This window comes from Rana temporaria, chromosome 6 (genome assembly GCF_905171775.1).
Source record: "Rana temporaria chromosome 6, aRanTem1.1, whole genome shotgun sequence".
Classification (NCBI taxonomy): Eukaryota; Metazoa; Chordata; class Amphibia; order Anura; family Ranidae; genus Rana; species Rana temporaria.
In genome coordinates, this window is record NC_053494.1 from 153,754,582 (window position 1) to 153,776,175 (window position 21,594).

Genomic DNA, 21,594 nt, shown 5'->3' on the forward strand with positions numbered 1-21,594 from the left:
TCAGTGAGTGGTGTTCCATTATTTCACTGATGACATTTTTGGTTTTGCATTCAATACCGCTTTGAGGCAACATTCACTGTGTTTTTGATACTATTCAGTTTGCATCTGTTCCTGCAACTTATTTTGGTCTTGGCTGCTGCTCAATCAACTATAATAAAACAAGGTGACCTAAAAGTATGACACTTGGACAATCACATCCTGGAGTGTAAAGGCCCGTGACAGAACAAACCGAGCAGACTAGAAAGGAGTAGATACCAGTTTAAAAAAAAAAGTCAGCAGCTCCAATTACTTTAGCTGCTGACTTTGAATATTAGGACACTTACCTGTCCAGAAAACAGGCAGTGGCTTCACCCCAGCCAATTTTTCAACCAGCTGTCACTACCACCATCTCCACTAAGGGAAACCGGCAGTAAAGCCTTGCAGCTTCACAGCTTCTTCCCTACTGCGTATGCGCAGAGTGTGCTGCGCCTTGTGAATAGCCCCTTGCTGACTTTGCCATGGTGAGATAAGCCAGGAGTGGGAGCGGGTACCTGTCCAACCCAGGTATTCCCCTCCCCCCAAAAGGTGCCAAATGTGAGACAGTGGAGAAGGCAAATAAGCGGAGAATCCCCTTTCGGTAGAACTGTAGGAAAAAACTTTTTTCGAATAGAGTAAGCGTTGGTTATAACCAGTGTAAAGTTTTTTTTGCCATCTATGTCCCATTGGGGAGACTTCCCTTCACTTCCTGCCCCATAGCCAAAACAGAAGTGAGAGGAATTGCCTGAAATTTAAGGGAATACCTTGGAGACCCCCAGGTCATCAGAACTAGTGTGCCCATTGGAAGATTTCCCACCTATAGCTTTTCTGAGGACAACCCAAAATGTGCAATTTCCTTTTAGTGTCACTTTCAATAAGAGCAATGAACAGGACTGGGAGAAAGATAGTACAGCCTTTCTGAATGGTTTCATGCCCCACGACCACACAGGGATGCACAGAATTTCCCTTAGTAAAGAAATATTTCGGACCATAAAATCTCTGCCACTCTGACTTGCCAATGCTGGCCACCTAAAAATGCTTGTTGCCAAACTTAAACTTTGGGGGTGAATTGCTCAAATTGGTACACAGAATCTGGTGCAGCTGTGCATAGTAACCAATTAGTTTCTGTGCTTATTATTAAAGCTTAATTGAATAAGCTGAATTTAGAAGCGGATTGGTTACTATGGACAGCAGCACCAGATTCTGTGTGCACCAGTTTTAGTACATCTCCCCCTTTGACTCACTGAAGCTTTCAATGGAACAAGTATGCAGCAAGTCAGGTTGAAGTAATATTACAGTTTCAGGATTAAATAGGAAGCATATACATACCAAAGTCATATCGGTAATAGTGCCAACTCTCATAGCGGCCTCCCTGCTGCTGTTGATCTTCCAAACCCTTTTCTCCATATTTATCATATTTTTTTCTGAGATCGTCATCTTTTAAAACTTCATATGCCCGATTTATTTTTAAAAATTTGTCATGTGCATCAGGATCATTCTAGAAGGAACAAAATGAAATATATATCAGACGTAAACTGGAAGATTAAAACTAAAATGTATTGCACCACATACTGCCTAAAAGGGGTTGTAAAGTCATGTTAATGCAGGGCTTGACAAATTTGCTTTGAATCTAGGAGCCAGACACTTGCCTACTGGTTACTTTCCCCCCCTTCCTGCCAAGGCCAAATTTTCAGCTTTCAGACGTTACAATCACTTTAAGCTCAGGTTCACACTCCGATGCGCGTGGTCGGCGGCCGCGATGTCTGCCGGCCACCTGCAATCGTGGGAACGAGAGCCAGAACATGGATGTGTCAATGTAAACAGACAGATCCCCATTCTGACAAGGGAGTTAGAGAGAGATCTGCTGTTTCTAGTGATTAGGAACAGCGATCCGTCTCCTTCTCCAGTCAGCCAAGCCCCCATACAGTTAGAAACAGTCCCAGGGAACACACATAACCCCTTGATCGCCCCCTAGTGTTAACCCCTTCCCTGCCAGTCTCATTTATACTGTAATTAGAGGCTATGTTTAGTTCTGATCGCTGTATAAAATGTCACTGGGGGGGGGGTTATTATAGCAAAAAGTTAAAAATGCATAGGTACCAACCTATTTTGGATGGAGCTTCCTTTGAAGTATTATATTATTAAGCCTGTTTGTTCAAAAGCAAATACTAACAAATGAGACCTCAACAAAGCCATTGTAATAATATGTGGCTTTCTTCCTCTTGCTTTGGCTAAAGACATGCATATGCAGTTAAAGCGGGGGTTCACCCAAAAATCAACTTTCTGCCATTAGATCCAGCATACTGCTGACATCTGCAGTATGCTGTTTTTTTTTTTGTACTTATCGTTTTATCAGCCTATGTTATCCGGCTCCGACCAGGGAATCCTTCCGGGTATAGGCGTTCCTAAGCCAAGCGGAGTTGATTGACGGGCTGCTAAAGCGCGTCACGCCTTCCGAAAATACCCGAAGTGACACTCGAGTGTTTACGGCGCCTGCGCAGTCAGCTCTACACGGCAGGCGCAGGAAACACCCGAATGTGACTTCGGGTATTTTCGGAAGGCGTGACGCGCTTTAGCAGCCCGCCAATCAAATCGGCTTGGCTTAGGAATGCCTATTCCCCACAGAAATCCCCGCTCGGAGCCGGATAACAACAGCTGATAAACGATAAGTACAAAAAAAACCAGCATACTGCAGATGTCAGCAGTATGCTGGATCTAATGGCAGAAAGTTGATTTTTGGGTGAACCTCCGCTTTAACTTCTTCTTAGTATATGTTCAGCAATGTAGAGTTTGAAACAAAAAAATGTGGTATATGAACAAACTTCTATGCTCTTCATCAAATAAATGAATTTAGAAATTTACATTTCTGCTGCTTGCATTTATATCTATAAACCTAGCAGTACAAACAGACCTGTACATGGAGGATACAGGCCTGTGTGCATCAGGGACACTGGTAAACATTGCCAGACCTCTATAGTAAAATTAGCCACAATTTTGGTTTAGCCAGCAGACTAAATGAATAAAACTGAACAAAATTCCCCCAGCTACACACTCAAGGTGGATGGGGGAATCCTCCCCACTATTCTATTGTATTCTGACAGCGGCGAAACTCCCCCTACTGAATTTTCATCTGCAGCTCAATAAAGAAATGTGACCAGACGCATGCTATATCTGGGGTCCACTCACCCTTAGACCATTCCATTCAACCAGTCTTCCTATTTATGGAACACACAATCTACTAATTTAAAATCTAATGTCATTATAATTTTAGATCTACACTTTTTTTTTTTTTTTTTTTTTAAACATGCCTAATATTTTTCATTTTTCTGGAAGCAAGTCTCATCTATGTACAATGATGAGAATTCGAGTTATGCTCTATGTGTAAAACTCGGCCTGTTCCTGGCACACCCCTCCAACATGACACTTGGCAGTAAAGGGAAAGGCCATCAAGGGAAAAAACTAATGAGAACAAGATGCTAGCCGTGTTCTCAAATATAAAAGTACATTTGCAGAAGGGTGTAACATGCCTTTTGCAGCTGACGATATGAGCTCACTAAAAAAGGACTGAAGTATGTGTACAGCTAGTATTCATGTTAACTCACAGGTGCCCCAAGTGAACCTGTAGTGGGTCTAAAATATAGGAGTTGGCCTATGGACCAGACCATATTTCACATTTCTGCCATGTGTCTGTTCATGAGTCTATAACTTTGTAATTACTTATGATAAAGAATTGATACATATATTGTTTTTTGGAGGACAGACGGGGCTTTCTTGTGACCCTAAAGTCCTCAGAGAATTCTTTAAATTTGCATTTTAAGAATAAATAAAATATATAAAATAAAATAAAAATTCCAAGTTTGATCAGTAATATTTTGAACAAAAGTACCAAATAATGTGAGGAAAATATACATTTTATTCTTGTGCTTGTTCTATTTACTGTAACATTAAAATTACATTTTTGGTACAAAGCATGCATGCATTTAATTTTTCTCATACTGCATCAGCAATTTACAGTTCTTACTGATCTAAAATAAAAAAACAGATAAACCCTAAACTACGTATTTTAAAACAGAAAATCCTTAAAGCTCCGCCACCCCCCAAAGATAAAATAAAAAACCCACAACATTAAAAAGCCAGCAGCTACACGTACATTTTAATAATAGGACTTACCTGTCCTGGAGTCCAGTGATGTCAGCACCCACAGCTGATGTTTCCATCAGCTGCCAGGTGCTGCCATTGCGAGTATGGGAACCCGGCAGTGTAGGCTTTTGGCTTCACGCAGGGAACCCTACTACGCATGCACGATGCCCCGCTCCTCTCTCCTATTGGCCCGGCGGCGGAGGAGGAAGCCCCGTGGTGACGTCACGGGTTGTGATCCGGGCTCCCAGAAGTGGGAGAGGATACCTGTCAAAGACAGGTATCCTGTCCCTCCTCCCCCCGAAAGATGCCAATTGTGGCACTGAAGGGGGGAGGAATAAGGTCAACGGAAGTTCCATTTTTGGGTGGAACTCCGCTTTAACAATGTACAATATATATATATATATATATATATATATATATATATATATATATATATATATATTTATTGGCGTATAACACTCACTTTTTTACCCTGAAAATGCGTGTTGTGTTTTCTCTCTCTCATATATATATATATATATATATATATATATATATATATATATATATATATATATATATATATATATATATATATATATATATATATATATATATATATATACACACACACACACACACACACACACACACACACACACACATAATATATTCGTATTTATCGGAATATAACACGCACAGGCGTATACCACGCACCCTAACTTTATAAGGGAAGTTTCAGGAAAAAAACTTATAACACGCAGGCACAGTTTACCCTCTATTTTCAAGGTAAAAAAAGTGAGTGTTATATGCCAATAAATTATATATATATATATATATATATATATATATATATATATATATAAAGTTTGAAGCTAATAATTTAAAAAATAGAAACATGGAACAGGAGATTAAACTGTTATATAGTGCTTATACAGGTTGAAATGAAAGGGTTAAGTATTAGAATAACATTTCCTGGTTAAATTAGAGTTAACTCCCTGTGCACGCAATAAAAACTTTCCTCTGTCAACTGCAGCTCTCATTAAAGCGGGAGTTCACCCGAAAAAAAAAAATTAACATTAGATTGATGCTAATTTTGTCATGGTGAATCGGGTGTTTTTTTTTTAAATCGAAGCAGTACTTACCGTTTTAGAGATAGATCTTCTCCGCCGCTTCCGTGTATTGTCTTCGGGACTGGGCGTTCCTATTTGATTAACAGGCTTCAGACAGGCTTCCGACGGTCGCATACATCGCGTCACAAGTAGCCGAAAGAAGCCGAACGTCGGTGCGGCTCTATACGGCGCCTGCGCACCGACGTTCGGCTACTTTCGGAAAATCGTTACGTGATGTATGCGACCGTCGGAAACCTGTCAATCAAATAGGAACGCCCAGTCCCGCAGCCCATACCCGGAAGCGGCGGAGAAGATCTCTCTCTAAAACGGTAAGTACTGCTTCGATTAAAAAAAAAAAAAAAACACCCGATTCCCCTGGACAAAACGAGCCTCAATCTAATGTTAAAAATTAAGTTTTTGGGTGAACCTCCACTTTAACAAATCTATCTGACAGGGAACTCAGAAGATAGGATAGCTACTATGTTTCTTGTTTGTTTTTGCTGTAAATGTTACATTGAATTTTCACTGAGATGCAGAGTGATCATTCAGTGAGGAAGACTACTCTCTAGCTCCCAGCCATAGGATCTTACAGGCTGTACACAGAAGCTCAGTAGAAGGAGATAAGAAAAGATAAGATAATGCAAGGCATACAAAATACATCCTGTTTACAGAGGAGGGGGTTTTATAGACCTTTGTAAGACGCCCAAGGTAGGCAACTGGTTAAATTTCAGCTGTGAGGCAGTCAAACCTGAGAAGGCTAAGGCCTCTCTGACATGGGCCAAGCTGCAGATTTGCAATCCACAGTGATTGGAAGGGGGAGTTACTAACTCCTGCACGCCTGATTGAAAAAGGTTCTCCTCTTCACCATGCAGCCATATTCACCTCTATGGGGAGCTGTAGCTGGGAGTAGTTGAAGCTAGGTGTCTAGTGTGTCCCTGTACCTTTAACAGCTTGCCGCCCACCCACCGTCAAATCACGGCTGGGTAGTGCGGCTCTCGTTCTGGGTGGACGTCATATGATGGCCGCCTAGAACAACCACTCTCGCATGCCCTCAGGGGCACAAATCGCGGGCGCGCCGTGTTGCCAGGACACAGCGCGACCCCAATCTGTGTAAAGAGCCGTAGCTCTTTAACCATGTGATCGGCTGTGACCAATCAAATTGTTTCCAATACACATTTTGTATTGTTACACCTGGAAATGTATTTAGCCAATTTAAACTGAAAGTTCAATTGCTATATCAACATGACATTAACATACACTAACATTCAAGGTAAGCATCTATTACTCCATTTGACTTCTACCTGCTGTGACCATTACTGACATTTTCTATTAGGGGATAAGTTGCCATCTTTGGGAAAATTATCAGGATAAATGTCACTCCATAGTAAGCAGTACAAATCCAAATAATAAATAAATAAATAAATAAATAATGTGCATTAAACACCAGAAGTTTGATAAAGCCAGACTCCACCCAAAATGTTCTATGTAGTTTTGCATAAACCAACGAAGTAGTAGAACATTTGTCAGGTTTTTATTATGGTCTGTGGCCCCATTGCAGGACCCATGTCCTGTGTCATCACTAAAATAGCAACAGAGTCGGGAAGGGTTAAAACTAAAGCCCCCATTGGAGAGTTATTACACATTCGGTGTGATCCCCAAGACAAGCAATGAACAGAAGCTCCCTAAAAGGGTCAAGTATTTCAATAAATTCTGACATAGTTTCCAATTACAAATTTTGAATGTATTTTCAGCGCAAAAAATACTGAACATTTATCTGATGTGATGCAACTTTTAACAGAATCACAATGAATGCAAGATCACTTACCTTATTCTTGTCGGGATGCAATTTCAGTGCCAGCTTCTTAAAAGCCTGTCGAATTTCTCTAGTACTAGATGCTCTGGATACACTAAGTAAACTATAGTAGTCTTCATCCATGTAGACAAGCACAGCTAGAGATAGGACAATCAAATAAAAAACTTGTCTCTTTAAAATACAGTTCTGTGCGCTTGAAGGCTCCATGGTCCAGTCCAGAGATATGCTGGCGAATAAAAATATTAGGACAGTCTGTAGGCACACCGACTAGTTCATTTTGCATCCGATTCAATTAACTGAAGTGCATGGTGATGGTTTCTCTACTGCTGACTGCTTCTGGTTCTTCAATCTGAAGAAATAAAAAGATACAATTGAAGATGTATTTTCTAAACTTTGCTTATTTATTGATAGAGATGGGGGGGGGGGGTTGTACCAGGCCCTGGCATGCCTAGCCTCCTATAAAACCTGGGAAGGCACCCGCAGCAAGCAATGCAGCCTAAGACTCCATACACACGCTAGTAGATTTTCTGCAGATGTTTGTCTTCAGATTTACCAAAACTATCTAATATGAGGTCAAACCTTAAGAGTTTCAATTTGTATGCAATCAGGCGATGTACCCCATACTCATTCACGTAGGGTGGGGGCCGGGATCTGGGGGCCCCCTTATTAAAGGGGTCTCCCAGATTCCGATAAGCCCCCCGCCCGCAGACCCCGACAACCAACGACCAGGGTTGTCGGGAAGAGGCCCTTGTCCCCATCAACATGACATCAGTGCTTTGGGGTGGGGCGCGCAGTGCCCCCCTGCCTCAAAGCTCCCACCCTACCCCCAATGTTGAGGGCATGCGGACTGGTACGGTTCAGGAGGGGGGGGGGCGCTCGCTCGTCCCCACCCCCATTCCTGACCGGCCGGCGTACTCGGAAAAGGGTCTGGTATGAATTTTGGGGGAACCCCCCACACCGTTTTTGCGGCGTATGTGTTCCCCTTAAAATCCATACCAAACCAAAGGGTCTGGTATCATCCTGGGGGGGACCTCACGCAATTTGTTTTTTAATTTGCGCGGAGTTCCCCTTCAAGATTCTCCGCATACAAGTCGCCCTGCAAGTCGGATCATCTTGATTCGACTTCTGGTGCGACCTCTATTCAAATCAATGAGCTGCCATAGGAAACCATTGATTTTGAATAGAAAGAGAAAAACGCGGCTGAAAACTAGCGCGGCAAAACGTGCATTGAATTCAATGCAAAAGGCGGGGGAAAAAAAACCCGGAAAAAACGCCACTTTTTTCCTGGCGTCTGTACTAGCTTTACAGCCCGTTTTTTAAAACGTCAGTGGGCATGAGGCCTTATACTAAAATTTTACATAATATCATATGTAACTTGGCCATAGTAGTTTAGAAATAGACTAAGAAACCCCCCTTATCTTTCATGTGCAGTCCTGTATACAAGTGCTTGAAATAATGAGAAGAGCTCATAAACCAGCCACACATAGCCTGATCCTCACCAAATCCCTACACCGGACCATCAAATCAGGCTGTACATGTCTTCCCTAACCCTCCACCTTGCAAATGTTTGGACAGATTATCATATTGCTGCAAACTTAAACAAATATTCCATAATAAGCACCACATCTGCTATGCAAACAAGCCATTCCGTGTGCAAATCCTGCAGGGTGTGTTACGGGGGAAAGGTCTCCTCTGGTATGTTACAGGTAAAATGATCCCATTCTGTACTGGTGGCCGACAGGATAGACCAGAAAAAAAAGCAATGCAAGGAACAAGTTTCAGTTATAGCATTAAACAAGCAATGGCGTACTGTATGCACTCCAGGGTCTATCTCCTAAAAGTTCCTATAGATTCTAGGTGGGTGGAGCCCCGCACAGCCACTTTTTTTTTTTTTTTTTAATAGCGAGTGACAACGAGTTTGGGGATAAGATCCCTGGCTTTCTGTCACTAGAGGCAGCAGCGGATTAGGGAGAGGCGTGAGAACATGTTCCATCCTTACAACAGGTGGAACATGTTCCCAAAGGTTAACTTATCCTTTAAAGCGGAGCTCCAACCAAAGTTACACTTTAAGGCCCCCCCCCCCCCCCCAACACCTCTTTGTGAAATTAATCTTTTGGGGGAGGGGGGAGCAGGTAACCTCTCCTGCTTCCGATTTCCTAAGGTGATTGGAGCGGAAGCGGAAGCAGCAGTTCTCCTTTCCCCCTCCCTCCTGAAGTCTTCTGGGAAACATGACTAGTCCCAGAAGACTTCACGACCAGTCACAGAGCACAGCGCTGCTCGTGCATAAGCAGTGGGCACCCGGCTGTGAAGCCACAAGCTGTCACAGCCAGTTGCCCATAGTAAAGATGTCAGTGCCGCCAAGGGAGGACACAGAGAGAAAATGACTGGGAGGAGTACATCACTGGATAGTAAGACAGGTGAGGCGCTACAGATTTTGTAAGAGACTGGAGCTCCTCTTTAAACTCTTTGTGATAAAAAAAAAAAAAAAAGGGTACAGTAAAAAATACATAATAGAAAAAAAAGTATAAAGTGCTCCCATGCACAAAGGCAAATGCTTATGTCAGTACATAAACAGCAATTACATCACATGTGAGGTATCACCGCGAAAGTCGAAAGTCAGATCGAGAGCAATCATTTTAGCACCAGACTTCCTGTGTAAATCTAAAGTGGTAACCTGCAAAGACTTTAAAGTGTCGCCTATGGATAATATAATGTATGTAGTTTGTTGCCATGCACAATTTTGAAACATGACCTGTTGGGTATCTATTTACTTGGCGTAACATCTTTTCTATTTTACCAAACAATTGGGTATTATATTGTGTTTTTCTGCTTTAAAAAAAAAATAAAAAATCGATTTAAGTTTATTCCCCCCCCCCCCCCCCAAAATAATTGCCTTAGAAAAACCGCTGCGCAAATACTGTGTGACAGAGAAAATTACAACGCCCATTATTTTATTCTCTAGATCCTCTGCTTAAAATATATATAATATATTTGGGGGTTATAAGTCATTTTATAGCAAAGAATACAGATTTTTACACATAAACAAATATCATCAGGAAAGCATTGGTCTTAATGTGGTTCAAGAATAAACTAAAGGCAAACTTTTTATTTATAAATTTTTTCGGATAGAGTGGAGAGGGATTAAAACGCCCATCTGTATACCCTCTATATTTGTCCTGGTGACTGTTGTCACCGAAAATGGAGAAGAAATCTTCCAATGGGGACACTAGTTCTGGTGACAACCCAATTTCTCTCACTTTGGAGGAACCTCTTATTACTTTCTGTTGTAGCTACGGAACAAGAAGTGAAATCTCTGAAATAGGCACACACATTGCAAAAAAAAACAGACAGGGGTTATAACCCTCGGCTGCATTCACATTATAGTGTTTTGTAAATGTGTGCATGAGTTTATTACAGCCATAAGAGTGCCCTTGAAACAAAAACAATTGAATAGTGCCCGGTATACATTTTTTTATTGCACGAACATTCAAATTTTCAGGACAATCTTTTGGACGGTGTCCCCTTCAAGGTCTTAGCAGGACTCAATAGTAAATGTGTGTAAAATGACTCTGCGCGTATACTTGTCCATTCCTACACATTGATTGCAATGGGCCATCAAAGTAGATGATGCACCTTTCTGAGCTTCAAGCTTCTCATGTTTTTCTACTGTGTGCATTTTTAATGCATCTGCTTTGGGTTTTTCACAAACAATCGTATGGTTTTGCACACATTGATGCAATGCTATAGTGTGAAGGCAGCCTTACTGTAACCAGTTTGGACTTTAGTTCTACTTTACGGGACAGTCAGTCCACCATAGGTGCCGAATGGCAGGAAATCTGTCCATAGTCAGGGAAATGGAGAGGATTAGGATGTCCGGCTCCTGGGATTCATACATTCTACATACCCAACATGTGTGTGTGTAATATATATATAAGAAACATACATCTCAGAGGACCCCTTTACATTGGACAATGATTTCCTATTGAAGCCAATGTGACTGATAGAACACTATGTACAATCTGAGTGTCCTCCAGGGACAGGCTGTGCATGAGATTTGGGAAGCTCAGAGAGGATGTATAGGGAATATAGAAGGAGGTCACACACCCAGCACTCCTCTCCATGTACAGTACAGGAACATGTACACTCCATGTATGTACTCAGTACAGGAATTCCATGACAGCCAGAGCCCATTATACATAATGAAGTGTGGAAGCCATCCCGCACAAAGCGCATTACCAGGCCGGGCTACGGAGACGAGGGAACCCCCACCCCGGTGTACAGAACACCTCTCTTACCTCTCCTCAGCCGGCATCAGCGGCCAGAGAAGCCGGAAGCGGTGTGTGTACACAGGATGACGATCCGGGCGATGATGCTGCACAGATTGACTCCCTCCTCTAGAGGATGATGGGACATAGGCAGGGCTGTGTCTTGGCGAGCCCGGATTGGCTGCAGCTGACTGTCCAGCTAAGAAGGAATAGACATAGCATTCTTCGGCATTGATTTCATTGTGAAGTCAGAAGGAGGACAATTAAACTGATACCACCTCTGTCTTCATACAATGTGCACCGAGTCTGTCCTCATATCCCTGCACCCCTCCTCATACAATGTCCACTTCTCTCTGTCTTCATACAATGTCCACCTCTCTCCTCACATCCCTGCATCTCTCCTCATACAATGTCCACCTCTGTCCTCATACAATGTCCACTTCTCTCTTTACATTCCTGCACCTCTCCTCATACAATGTCCCCCTCTCTCCTCATATCCCTTCATCTCACCTCATACTATGTCCACCTCTCTCCTCACATCCCTGCATTTCTCCTCATACAATGTCCCCCTCTGTCCTCATACAATGTCCACTTCTCTCTCTTTACATTCCTGCATCTCTCCTCATTCAATGTCCACTTCTGTCCTCACATCCCTGCACCTCTCCTCATACAATGTCCACTTCTGTCCTCATATCCCTGCACCTCACCTCATACAATGTCCACTTCTGTCCTCACATCCCTGCACCTCTCCTTATACAATGCCCCCCTCTTTCCTCACATCCCTGCACCGCATCTCATACAATGTCCACTTCTCTTCTCATATCCCTGCACCTTTCCTTATACAATGTTCCCCTCTGTCCTCATATCCCTGCACCGCATCTCATACAATGTCCACTTCTCTCCTCACATCCCTGCACCTTTCCTTATACAATGTCCACTTCTCTCCTCATATCCCTGCACCTCTCCTCATACAATGTCCACTTCTCTCCTCACATCCCTGCACCTTTCCTTATACAATGTCCACCTCTCTCCTCACATCCCTGCACCTCTCCTCATACAATGTCCCCCTCTGTCCTCATATCCCTGCACCGCACCTCATACAATGTCCACTTCTCTCCTCACATCCCTGCACCTCTCCTCATACAATGTCCACTTCTCTCCTCATATCCCTGCACCTCTCCTCATGCAATGTCCACCTCTCTCCTCATATCCCTGCACCTCTCCTCATACAATGTCCACCTCTCTCCCAGGGTTGCCAACCTCCTGCAGCATTTTTTACTGACAAAACATGGAAAATTTACTGGCGGAACACATTTTTTACTCACAACCTGAGAAATTGCAGAACTCCTATTGAAAACGAACACATTAAATATTTGAACAGTATAAACATGATATGAACACTGACAAATTAATACCTGTAATAAAGTTACACAGATTTTTACTGTCAATAAATTTACTGGCGGTTGGCATACCTGCTCTCTGCTCATACAATGTCTACTTCTGTCCTCATATCCCTGCAGCTCTCCTCATACAATGTCCAACCTCTCTCATTACATCCCTGCACCTCTCCTCATACAATGTCCACCTCTCTCCTCATATCCCTGCACCTCTCCTCATACAATGTCCACTTCTGTCCTCATATCCCTGCACCTCTCCTCATACAATGTCCACCTCTCTCCTCATATCCCTGCACCTCTCCTCATACAATGTCCACTTCTGTCCTCATATCCCTGCACCTCTCCTCATACAATGTCCACCTCTCTCCTCATATCCCTGCACCTCTCCTCATACAATGTCCACCTCTCTCCTCATATCCCTGCACCTCTCCTCATACAATGTCCACCTCTGTTCTCATATCCTTGCACCTCTCATGATACAATGGTGTCCGTTTATGAAGCAGTGAAATATTTTCACTCCTTCATTCTCCGGCATTCTCAGAGGAGAGTGTTCTCCTCTGGGTGCCAGTTTATGAAGCTTTGTAGATCGCTTCTTCTTTGGAGGAGTGAAGAAATCTACAAATGCTTCAAACACTAGAGAACGCCCCCTGATACTGGAATCTCGTGAGACTTTACAAGATTACAGTACCAGAAATTCACTGAAACATCGAGATGTCAGTTTATTAGGCAGTAATAAATTATCACTGCTCAGTACACGGACAGATGGCGTGGTTAATGTTAATAAAATAAAGAGTCCCCCTACATAATATACAGGGCTTTTTTTCAGCTGCAACTTGGTGGAACTCAGTTCTACCACCTCTGGCTTAGGCCCTCTACTCCCTGCTCACTACCATCAGTTGTGGACACAGAAGTTCAGCTGAAAAATCTGTGAAAGTTTGTCTCTCAATGGCTCTCCCAGATCTGATCTCCTGAGCAGCTCCCACTGAGTGCAAGATGGGAATAAGGGAGATGCAGATGCTCAGGGCAATGCTGTATCCTGGCCTAGGCCAACAAGGCCCAGGCCTAGGGCTGCACTTTGCAGGGGGGCAGCACACAAAGAGTCCCTGCCACCTTGTGCTACACTGTTAGTGTAGCGCCAGTCTTATGGGGCGGACTGGGCAGAGAAATAAATGAGTCTAGCGTCCCCATAAAGCGGCCGCACTGCTTCTGGTATGTGGGCGGTTGGCATTCTGCAACTGTGTGTGGGGGGGGGACGGGGGGGGGGACGCGGTGCTTCTAATTTTGACTGTCCTATCATCCTGGACCACAAACCTTCCTCAATGTGCTATGTATTTTCTGTTGCACCATTGGCATGGTTATATCTTCTTAGTCCTCTCCATAAAATGATCAGAACTTTGTGCTTTAAGTAGGCAACACTTTTTTTTTCATTTTGGATAGAGTAATGGAGGGTTATAGCCCTGGTCAGTTTATTTTTGTACCATCCCAGTCCCATTGCAGAGGTTTCCCTTCACTTCCTGCCCCATAGCCAAACAGGAAGTGAGAGGAAATCTATGCAAATTAAGGGACTCCATTGCCCCCCCCCCCCAGGCCCTCAAAACTAGTGTCCCCACTCTTAATTTTTAGGGCAGGTCTTAAACAGCAAGGGGTGTGGCCTTGACAGGAAGGGGTGGGTCAAATTTAAATTATGGGGTGCACAAGTTTAGTTTTTCCAGCAGGTAAATCCTCTGGCGGATTTGGATCTGATGGCTGTACACAATACAATACATTCGCGGTGACGTGTCGCGCCGTCGCCGCGACGATGACGCGGCGACGTGCGTGGCGCTGGAAGGTAAATACTTCCACGCATGCGTCGAATCATTACGACGCATGCGAGGGAGGGGAGCGGACGGACTGATCCGGTGAGTCTGTACAGACGACCGGATCAGTCCGCTGGACTGGATTCCAGCGGATAGATTTTGTAGCATGCTACAAAATTTTTATCCGCTGGGAATCCGTCCGCTGGATTTTTATCCGCCGGGAAATGTCCGCTCGGACGTACAGACGACCGGATCTATCTGCTGGAACTGATCCGCGGATCAATCCCAGCGGATAGATCCGGTTGTCTGTACGAGGCCTTACACGTGGTCTTCTCTCTCGCAAACAGGGCGTTGGTCTGCTGGCTTGGCGCGACACTCTTACTATACGTCTCACGCAGGGGTGGGTGACTCCTCCCACTTGAAGAACTTGTCTGGACATGTTGCAGGCACGCACTCCACTGCACGTATGCCCAGGCTTAGTTACTCGAGGTTAACTCCCTCGTTACTGCACAGTTCAATACACGACACTCTTTGCTCTCGATAAAGTCTTTTACTCACAATTCCGTTGCCAGAGGTAACAGCCGAATCCCGGATGATACCTCACGTGTAGCGCTACCCCAGGAGGAGCCGCTGATTAGATTTGGGATTGGCGTATTTAAGTTTCCTCTGTGTTGTGTCTAGGGGTGAAGGTAGTGAGGAGAGCAGTGATGGAATTTCCAGACTGTTAGTTGACGTTTTCAATGCTTTATTCTTGGTCCAACATGACCAACAGTCAACTTAAGATGGATAGAGCAGATTGATGAAAAAGAGAAAATTTGCAGATACAGGCTGTGGATGATAGAAGCAGTCCTGCCTCTAATGATTAAAGTTTTGTTTCATCGCCACTCCAGCCGGAGTGGGTATAGTGCCCCCTGGACAGGTCCCTCTCACAGGCCTGGCAGCCAGAAAGTCACTAAGGGTTGCTGAACAGGGACAAGTCTCTGCCACCGACTTGGCTCTAATACAGTGGTTCTCAACCTACTAGTGCCGTGACCCCTTGATGAAATTTCCCAAGTTGTGGGGACCCCTAACAGTAAAATTATTTTCGTAGCATGGGTTGTCAGCACCCAAGACAAGGCAAGTCATTTTCGCCCCTAACCCCGGGTAGCAGTGACACCTATGCTGAAATCAGGAGATGGGGTCTCCTTCAGCCCCTCCCACTTCACATTCCTCACCAGTCAGCTGACCTCTAGTGTCTGCCCCCCAGCCTTGACGTGAACTCAGTGGGTGGCTGTGAAGAGGCTGATTGGTTGGCCATGGGCTCCAGAGACAGCCCAGCTGGGCTGCCACAGGCTCCAGAGACAGCCCTGCTGGGCGGCCACAGGCTCCAGAGACAGCCCTGCTGGGCGGCCACAGGCTCCAGAGACAGCCCTGCTGGGCGGCCACAGGCTCCAGAGACAGCCTCAAAAAAGTCTGGGAAAGAGCGGTGTGGGCTTCAGGAACAGCCCAGGATTTGGTGACCCCTGGCAAATCATCATTCGACCCCCGAGGGGGTCCCGACCCCCAGGTTGAGAACCACTGCTCTAATAGGCCTTGGTGGAGTAAAGGGTCTCTGCCACAGGCCCAGTACTCAGGAACATGAATATAGAGTGAATCCTTTCAGTCAGTAGTTTAAGGGGCCACCGACTAACAGTTTGCATTGGACAACCTGTCAGTATACGGTACCCAGATCCCCGATGGTACGTCTAAGCCCTATTGGTTCACCTGCTTTCGGGCTCACCTCAGACCGACTTCCACCGAACGGCACATACAGCCTGGGATCCTTCTCTTGTAGAGTGGGGACCCAGTAAGTCACTGGGGCCCCTCTGTAGCTTTAGTTGCTCTGAGCCATGAGGGCCCAGAGTCAGGAACTCCGCGTAGCACTTGTGCCCCGGCCAGGTAGGCCATAGTGGTGGGGCCCGTGATGTGCGCACACCCTGAAGGTGGGTTCCGCACCTGGAACCAGGAACCCACGAAGAACCCCGGAAAATGGCGTCTGCCACAGAAATACCCTCCCCCAGCATGCCCCGTGAGGGAAACACTCCTCCAATTGGCTGCTGGGGAAGAGCGGCGCCGCCTGGGTCCCTATGGCGCCACCTGTCGTCCAGAGGCGTAACTACACCTCCAGAGTACAGAACGACCCAGAATAGCCCAGAACTGGCAGAACCCAATTTAGCAAAATCAACACGGATGAGAGCAGTGTAATTCTCTTATCCCCCAACTAAATTTAGCGTAGCACCTGTACTGATAAGTACACAGGCGCTACACAAATGTGTATCACTGCCCCCGTAGGGGTCGCTGAGTATAGTTTTCCCTGGGTCTCCCTCTGATTTGCCTGCAGCCAGACACTTGTAGCCAGATTCACGTAGATGTGCCTAACTTTAGGCGGGCGTAGCGCATCTCATATACGCTACTCCGCCGTAAGTTGGAGAGGCAAGTACAGTATTCACAAAGAACTTGCGTCCTAAGTTACGACGCCGTAGTGTAAATTGGTCGGCGTACGCGCGCGTAATTCAAAGTAGGCTGTAGTGGGCGTGTTGTATGGTAATGAATTGTGACCTCGCGTAAATGACGCGCCTAACGGACGGCGCATGCGCCGTCTGTGAACGTATCCCAGCACGCATGCTCAAAATCACGTCGCAAATAGTCAATGCTTTCGACGTGAACGTAACCTACGCCCAGCCCCATTCTGAATCGGCTTACGCAAACAACGTAAACAATGTGAAATTCGACGGCTTTCCCGACGTCCATACTTAACATTGGCTGTGCCATCTTTTTGGTGGTTTATCTTTACGCCTGAAAACGCCTTACGTAAACGGCGTATCTTACTGCGACGGGCGTGCGTCTACTGATACGCCGTCGTAAGTCTTTGTGAATCTGCCTATTGGTGATTTTCACAAGTTATCCAATAATCAGTCTAGGGTCTTTTTTTTATTATTTATAGGTAAAACTTGGATAGGAGAAGGGATTAGTGGGATACTCCAACTTGAACTATATGGGCCAGATTCACAAAGGTTAGTGGATCTTTAGATCCGTGTAACCTATGTGTTTTAAGATCCGCCCTCGCAAGTTTGTGAGGAAAGTGTCAAATTCACAACACACTTACCTCCAAACTTGCGACGGCGGATCCCAACTCCCCCGGCGGAATTCTAATTCCGCTGGGGGAGTGTACTATTTAAATCAGGCGCGCTCCCGCGCCGATTTAAATACGCATGCGCCGTCCGGGGAATTTCCCGGCGTGCATTGCTCCCACTGACGTCAATAGGACGTCAGTGGTTGCGACGTGAGCGGGACTTGCGATGCGCGTGTTCGTGAATCGGCGTACGCAAACGACGTAGGAAATTTCAAATTCGACGTGGGAACGACGGCCATACTTAACAATACTTACCCCTGCTTTTAGCAGGGGTAAGTATACGACGGGTACCGCGCTACGGAAACGACGTAAGAACACAGCGTCGGGTCCGCGTACGTTCGTGAATTTCGCGTATCTCGCTGATTTACATATTATTCAGTGTAAATCAGCGGGAACGCCCCCGGCGCCATTTTTAAATCCAAAAAAAGATCCGACAGTGTAACACAGTGTGACACTGTCGGATCTCAGCCCTATCTATGCGTATCTGATTCTATGAATCAGGTGCATAGATAGGACCAGTAAAAATCAGAGATACGATGGTGTATCTGTAGATACACCGTCGTATCTCTTTGTGAATCTGGCCCTGGATAGATGAGGACAACTCTCACTTGACCCCAATATATTGATTTGGATAGCAGATTTGCTAGACCACACTATGGCCGTGTGGGAAGCCAAGACCTTTGCTTACTCTGGCACCACTCTTCTTCAGGACACTCACTAGCATCCTCTTTAGCTGACACCCATCCACTGACTCCTCTAGCCTGAAGGGAATAGGACCCTAGACGCAGATCTCTACTCACAGTAACCACGAACAGATCCTTCAAGATGCGTCTCCCTCCTAGTCAGCTCTGCAGGACATCTGGGTTGCAGCTTCTTCAAATTTGGCTCTCTGACTGACCACCTGAAGCCGCATGGCAGCCTGTATAGGGGAGGGGCAATAGCCCCCTCCCTTTGGGACCCTGCTATCCAGCCAAAGACCCCGAGCACATGTGCCGAAGGCATATATACAGTCACCCAGCATTCCCTGAGGCACCTGCTTTTGCCAATAGCCAGGGCACTAACAATGCCTATACTCCCATTTGCCAGGTTTCCTCCCACTGTACCAATTTGCCTACTCCTATTGGACCAGTGCAAAACAGGCAGACAACATGAGCAGCATCTGAGCACAATGAGCACACCATATCAATAGATCACTGCTCCCTGGTAGGCAGAGAACACCTACATTTACCCAATAGCCTCCCTGGTATGCAGAGAGACCCAAAACTATGCTCTCTTACATCTACCTAAAAGGGTGCTTCAAATGTTTTTGTTCACCTAAATATTACACCAAAATCACTCTCCTACTGTCGACTCTCTCTCTCTTTCTCATTCCCTCCATGCCTCTCACCACGTTTAACCTGTGAGTCAAGCAGGTCCCATGTTCTACAATTGTGCAGATTTGCATTGGGCGAATGTGCACGTTTGTGGCCATGACCGTGTTGGCCTATCTTAGGGGAAGCAATAATGTCATCCAGGAAACTCAATCTTGACCAATCAACTTCCCTACAAGCAGGCTCTTACTATCATACCCCAATATAGGATTGTGAGCGATCGGGTCCTATGTTCCTTTGCCTAATGTCTGTTGCCAGCTTTTACTACTTGATTCAGCATTGAAAGCAGCATCAACCAATCGGTTTAACAGGTATAATTCATTCTAAATAGGATTATCTGGACAATTACCACAACGTGCTCCACTGCAAACATAGAGGATTCACCTCTTAACAGAAAGTCTGACCTTTACGCGTCAAAAAAACTTTGACAAATGAGCCCCCTCCGGCATGATATTACACTATATAGATCCCAGCACTAGCATGGACGCACTCTCCACTTCTCCTCAAGCCACCTCCTATAGTCACTCCTCAGTTCAGTAAATAAAGCAAATGCACATAGGGAAAGGAGGGAACATTTCATTATACAGCATCCATGAAAAACAATTTTTTTAAAAAGAAATATACTTACAAGAAAGAGGATACAACAGGCATATGGATCTAAACAGTGTCTGGCGTCCCTGTAGACGCGCTGACGTCAACACTACTCCTACCGTCCGACTTACGTTTCATTCTAATGAACGCTGTCACTGAGTTTTTTGCACAATATGAAATTATATGTCATGAGAAATTTGTTATTGATTTGCACTTTAATGTTATGGTTTATAGTGATTGGTTCATTTAACATTCACTATATGATGTATGGATAGCACATCAACTTTTTATTTACAATGTTTGGAGAATGTTACATTCACCAATTTCATAATATGCCCCTTTTTTCCTATGGGGTTTACTAATAAAGCTGGAGAGTGCAAAATCAGGCTCACTTCTGCATAGAGACCAATCAGCTTCTAACTTCAGCTTGTTTAGTTAAGCTTTGGCAATAAAACCTGGAAGCTAATTGGTTCTTATGCATAAGTGAGCCTGTTTTGCACTCTCCAGCTTTAGTAAATAAACCCCTATGCATCCCATCTAAATCGCAACAAAACAATCTCTTACCTATCGCTATAAACACAGATCTAGATGACTTCCAGAGATCAAAACCATGCAATCAGGACCAGTAGAAGGGGTGGGCAGGAGGTAAGGCTGCTCTGGGTGCACTGGCTTACTGTAGGGATGGTGGTGCCTTCCTTCTGTTACAAGACTGACAGGAGTAATGACTACAGCTTGAAAGAGGGGGGTGCAATTTGTCATCTTTGCCTTGGATGATGGGTGACCTTGTCCTGCCACTGCATGCAATATATATTACTGTAGTCAGAAAGATACACCCCGAATGCGCTCATGTACATTGGCACAAAAGCGCTGTGTTCAGATCTGTTCAACAAATAGTTACATTTAATTATGGATCAGAATAGAGTGGTATTGCATGTTATTGTCAGGAACCATGAAACAGACGGAGACAGACAATGCTTTAAAAAAACACACCTTTTAATAAAATGGTACAACTGGTAAATGTAGTCAAAACATAGCCAGGGTTTGATAGCCAAATTGAGTAGTCAGAACAAGCCAGAGATCAGCATAGTTGGAGGCAGCAGACAAAATCAGGAACCAGAAGGGACGTTGACCAGGCACATCGTCGACAGGAACACAGCAGAGAGTCTACACAGGTATGTTGACCAAGGCGAAGGTGCTGAATGAATGAGCCTGACAGTTTAGATACCCAGAAGGGGCTGGCTGTAGGCTTGACTGACAAATAGGAAATGATCACCAGGTGAGCCACTGTGGAACGATGAGTTCTGGCAATTAAAGGGGTTGTAAAGACAAAAATATTTTCCTCTTAAATTAAAGTCTGACAGTAGCTGATAAAGTAAAAAGTAATGTTTTGCATTATAACTAGTTTGATACCTGTTGAAATCGAGCGGTTTTATTCACCTCCGTCACTCCTGAATCATTATTCTCACTGACTTCCTGGTTTGCGGTGCGCATTCATTCTTGCTACATCACGGCCTAATGGGAACTACAGTTCCCATTAGGCTTAGCCTCCATGCCTGTGAGGGATAAGAGAGCATCTTCACGCAGGGCTGTAGTCATAGGGAGGGGGTGAGCACATTCTGCTTTCCACCATTTAAAACGGCTCAGATGCTGGTGGAAAGCAAGAAGAGGAGAGACAGGAAATGGCATTTTCAAACCTGGATTACTGTATTTTGGAGGTCAAAAGGAAAAACGAGGTAAGTGATATTTAAATGCTCTAGCTTACAGCAATCAATTGATCTAATAAAAAACGAACCTTTAGTGTTCCTTTAACCAACAGCTGAGCAACCTGAGCACTGAGAAGGGAGAGCTGAGGCCAGCCCTGACAGTTATAGGATAGGGTGACAAGACATCCCCGGTTTTCGGGGACAGTCCCCGGATTGAATTTGAACAGAGGCTGGGGCAATCTCAAAGACAGTCAGTGCAGAA

General features: G+C 44.8%; 1 protein-coding gene across 1 annotated transcript in view; it reads right to left on the minus strand.

Moving 5' to 3' along the window:
• The window catches only part of DNAJC10 (DnaJ heat shock protein family (Hsp40) member C10), a 72,771-nt gene extending 61,308 nt beyond the window's left edge, over positions 1–11,463 (minus strand). Inside the window, exons 1-3 of the mRNA XM_040357634.1 lie at positions 11,355–11,463; positions 7,072–7,408; positions 1,345–1,513 (exon numbers count right to left, since the gene is read on the minus strand). Coding sequence (XP_040213568.1) covers positions 1,345–1,513; positions 7,072–7,266 — 364 coding nt within the window. The 5' untranslated portion in view covers positions 7,267–7,408; positions 11,355–11,463. The remainder of the gene's footprint in view (positions 1–1,344; positions 1,514–7,071; positions 7,409–11,354) is intronic.
• Between the last annotated feature and the right edge of the window lie 10,131 nt (positions 11,464–21,594).